Source organism: Histoplasma capsulatum, genomic scaffold (assembly GCF_000149585.1).
Source record: "Histoplasma capsulatum NAm1 scaffold_7 genomic scaffold, whole genome shotgun sequence".
NCBI classification, from domain to species: Eukaryota; Fungi; Ascomycota; class Eurotiomycetes; order Onygenales; family Ajellomycetaceae; genus Histoplasma; species Histoplasma mississippiense.
Window position 1 is genome coordinate 1,385,709 of NW_001813976.1, and position 3,782 is coordinate 1,389,490.

Sequence of the window (3,782 nt, forward strand, 5' to 3'; positions counted from 1 at the left end):
TGGAACCAGTAACAGCTTCGTCTTTGGTAGATTCGTTCTTTCCAAGTGCACTCCAGAGAAAGAGATAAATATGCGCCGCGACCATTTTCAATGTTTGATGTAGACTTGTCGTAAGCATGCAATAACAAGGAATGAGAGCCGTCACGAATAAATGCTTGTTGGTCCCACAGAGGCATCCAGCTCAAAGCAAAGAGAAACTCAGGGGCATCAGCTATGCTCATAATAAGATGCGCAGTGGAGACTTGATCTGGGGGAATGTTCAATCTAATCGTTTGGTTCCAAGGGGCGCCTCTCTCTGCAACAGTAGTTCTCCACGCAGTTTGGCCTGGTCCGTTGGAGGAAGGGTAGATACAACGTTCAATCCGTACTCCTGAAGTATTACGGACTTCGAGGGTCAACTGGAGGTTCCGTAAACCAGTAACCTGCGGGACCGGAACCTGACAGTTGATCGGATGAGAAAGCAGGGCCTCTTGTGAGATGGTTGCTCGATTTATCGTGACGTAGATATCGGATCTCGGTTTAGTTGGCGCTCCGGAAAATCCTATTCGTTTTGTGTGTGTGACGTTATGGAGGGAAGTAGGGTTGTTTCGTACAAGCGTCTCAGCATCTTCGCTAGTGAATGGGTGGAGCTGTACATGGACCCTTGCCGCGCGAAGCGATCTCACATACTGTTTCGTCGGACTATAGAGAAGGGACCGTACGATCTCATCGAAGCCATCAGAGTAGTCATCCTCTTCATCGTTTGCACGAAGGGGGGACCAGATATTAACGACCTGCTCGACCTCCCTACCTTGCTTGGCTATGGCGCTTATATCCAGTGCTCCAAGCCCCACTACTCTAATAACTGTGCGCTCTTTACCGAGGGTATCAGTTTCGCTGGGCTTGGCTGTGACCGAGTCGCTCGACTGTGGTGGATGTCTTGATTGCTCTTTTCCAATTTCAGGACCTAAACCTCTAGATTTGGCGCCCCACATCATACTACGCCTGGCCTTCAAGCTACCCTTTCCGGCGCTATTGATACCCGAAGCCACTTTATTTGATAAGGACCCATCACGGGAGCTCGATGACCGAGATTTTGGTGGTGCATTGATCCTAGGTGACTCAGATCCCAAGGCCTTGATGACAAGGTACAGCTTCGAATCGGAGTTAGATCCTTCTCCAATATCAGTGGCACTCAAGTCCGTAAAGAGGGTCTTCAACTTAGTGTTGTTAACCAACGTAGCGAAAGTTTCAGCGGTGGGCAGGTCTAAAGAGTAGGTTTCTGAAAGTTGCCGTATATCTCCATTTGCTTGTTTCAACCATAGACTGGCGGCGAGAGTGATCGAACCAGCATCCGTCCCGGAAACTGCATTCACCTCAAGAAGCAGATGATGGAGAGAGATATTATCGAGTTGAGGAGTAAGTCCACGATCAAGCATGCTCATTTCGGATTGAAGCTTGGTCAATTCCACGGCTGAATCGTCTCCAGTAAGCAAGCGGCCTCGTTGTTTTGGATCGCGAACAACCACTTCCCCGCTTAGCATTTTATTTCCCCGGACGAGATTCCACACAGTTTCTTCTCGCAAGGGCCGCGCGCTCTTGCGCTGTTAGGACATTGTGCAACAACTGTCGTCGTGCAAGGTCTAGTTCTAAAACAATATTGGGACATATCTCAGAGTCGTGTATGTCGAGTCAAGAGGAGTTGGTGTATATTTGTAGAATGCCATTCCCATAAACATGATGCAATTTCGTCTACGAGAGGCTCTGCGGCCGAAGTGGGCGTTTCATCACCAATTTTCAGCATGGGGACAGGGGCAGGTGGTTTAACAGCGCTAGGGTCGCGGGGGCCTAGGGATATAGGTGTCAATGGCAAAGAAGGGGACACAGACCGTCGGCTACCTCCTTTTTCCTCTAGTTTTATAATTGTAATTTGGGATATCTTCCGCGACGCTTTAAGCTCACCTACGCTAGTGGCAAGCGTCCTGCCATCCGTGAGGGAAAAACTGTCAGGGGATGCGGTGCTGGTTCTCGAGCCAGCATATTTTCTTGGAGTGAGCTGAGTGCTCAATCTGCCGTCCCTTGACCCGTCTACATCACCTAGGACCTCTCGCACCTCCACGCAGTTTTTGGGAAAGATTCCTGAGAATACCCTTGCCTCGAGCGTGCGCCCCTTCACGCTGGTTAAGCCCGCAAGTAGTGAAGGAGGCGCAACGAGATAACCCCGATACCAAGATCCATTAGCCCCTCCTTGTTCAATTATGTAAAGTTCATCGCCAAGTTCTAGTGGGAGGTCCGCGGGAGACGAAGGCTGGAAGGGATAGATTGCGACAGCGAATGCAATCCGAGGAAGAGGTCGCCAGGGCATGATTTGTGATTGACGAAAGTAAGGAAATCCGAACCGCGTGGTGGGGATTAAAATTTAAATCCCGTGAAGGGGAAAGGATCAAAGAGGTATTGGAGAAAGACAGGATAGAAGAAAGAGCTCTTGCGGGATTGCGAGAGTATTCATTCAGAACCTGATCGCTTCGTGACACGGTTTGCGGAAGCGGCAGCTAGTTCATGTATGGCAAAGGAATCCGCGAATTCCAACCACGACGGGGAAATAAACTAGCTCGAGTCAGTCAATGCATCAATTGCTATATTTTCCCCATAACCAGCTGAGGAATGAAACCATATATTTCGGGAGCAAGAGGGGAATGAAATGGGAATAAGCAATCATATTGGGGTGACAGTTCGTACCAGACGTCCACTAATCGAAGAAAATATTTAATCGAAAGAAGTTTCCCCAGATCGATCCCCTGGGATGCACGGACAAATATTGCCCCCCACCAAAAGCGAGGAGAAGCTTGACTGTCCACGATGCCAGCCTGGCCTTGAGATATTGGAAGAGAACCCTGTATTGCCTGTTGTTGGTAATGGCCAGAGGGAGGGGAGAAGCAAATGGATTAATTGCTAGCAGTTCCCGCTGTGGACTTCTGCCGCGGTTGGATAGTTCCAGACAGTATTGGGTTTGGAGCAAGATGCCCTTGTCAGCTTTCTCCTATTTCTTGGATAGCGAGTCGGCTAGTGCAGGGAGCTAAAAGAGGGTGGATGCTGTGATAGGCGCACTTGGCCGTTGTTGGCTAGAGAAAGTCCTGGAAGCTGTGGGATACGGAGTATTAGATATTCAATTGGGGTTGTCAATCACCTTGGGCACAGACAACTATTATTTAACACAAAGGGTCGATGTTTGGCTGACTCTTGGGACAAATATTTCATATTTTTGTTGCCCTACGGAGTACGGAGTAGACAAGCTTGCTTCCGTGCCCCCAACTTCTAGCTCTCAGCGGAACCAGAGCCCGCCACAAAACTCTGCACAGGGCACAGAGTAAGCTACCCTACAACTTTTTCAGCTTAACTGCCAGGGCATTACGGTAACTAAAATAATATATGCCACTATTATTGTTAGTTGGCTGTGAGCACGGGGCGCCCTCGAATAAAAGCTTTCTTTTTTTGAGAACAGAAACTGTCCATTATTCTCAGCATCAGGTAACCTCAAGAAGAGTACGGAGTAAACTAACCACCAGTTAGTTAACGAGTTAGTTAGCCCAAGAAGTGTCTGTTGGCCCTCGGCTGCCTATCACGGACTAGCGCACCGCACGTATAGCTAGTTACTAGTAGTATGGGTACACCCTGTCCAGGTTCCCCTGACAATCCTACAGCGTCATCAGGAAACAGGATAAGCAAAAGGGTGAAAGCTTCAATTTTCCATACACTTACTGTGCACATATTACTATATAGACCATCTAGTTAATAAAATGGAA

At 48.6% G+C, this 3,782-nt stretch overlaps 1 protein-coding gene across 1 annotated transcript in view; it reads right to left on the reverse strand.

Annotated features, from left to right (window-relative positions):
* HCAG_06041 (conserved hypothetical protein) overlaps positions 1–1,424 on the reverse strand; it is a gene marked incomplete at both ends in the record, with an annotated part of 5,799 nt that extends 4,375 nt beyond the window's left edge. The window contains one exon of the mRNA XM_001538386.1: positions 83–1,424. Within this exon, the coding sequence (XP_001538436.1) occupies positions 83–1,424 (1,342 nt within the window). The remainder of the gene's footprint in view (positions 1–82) is intronic.
* Between the last annotated feature and the right edge of the window lie 2,358 nt (positions 1,425–3,782).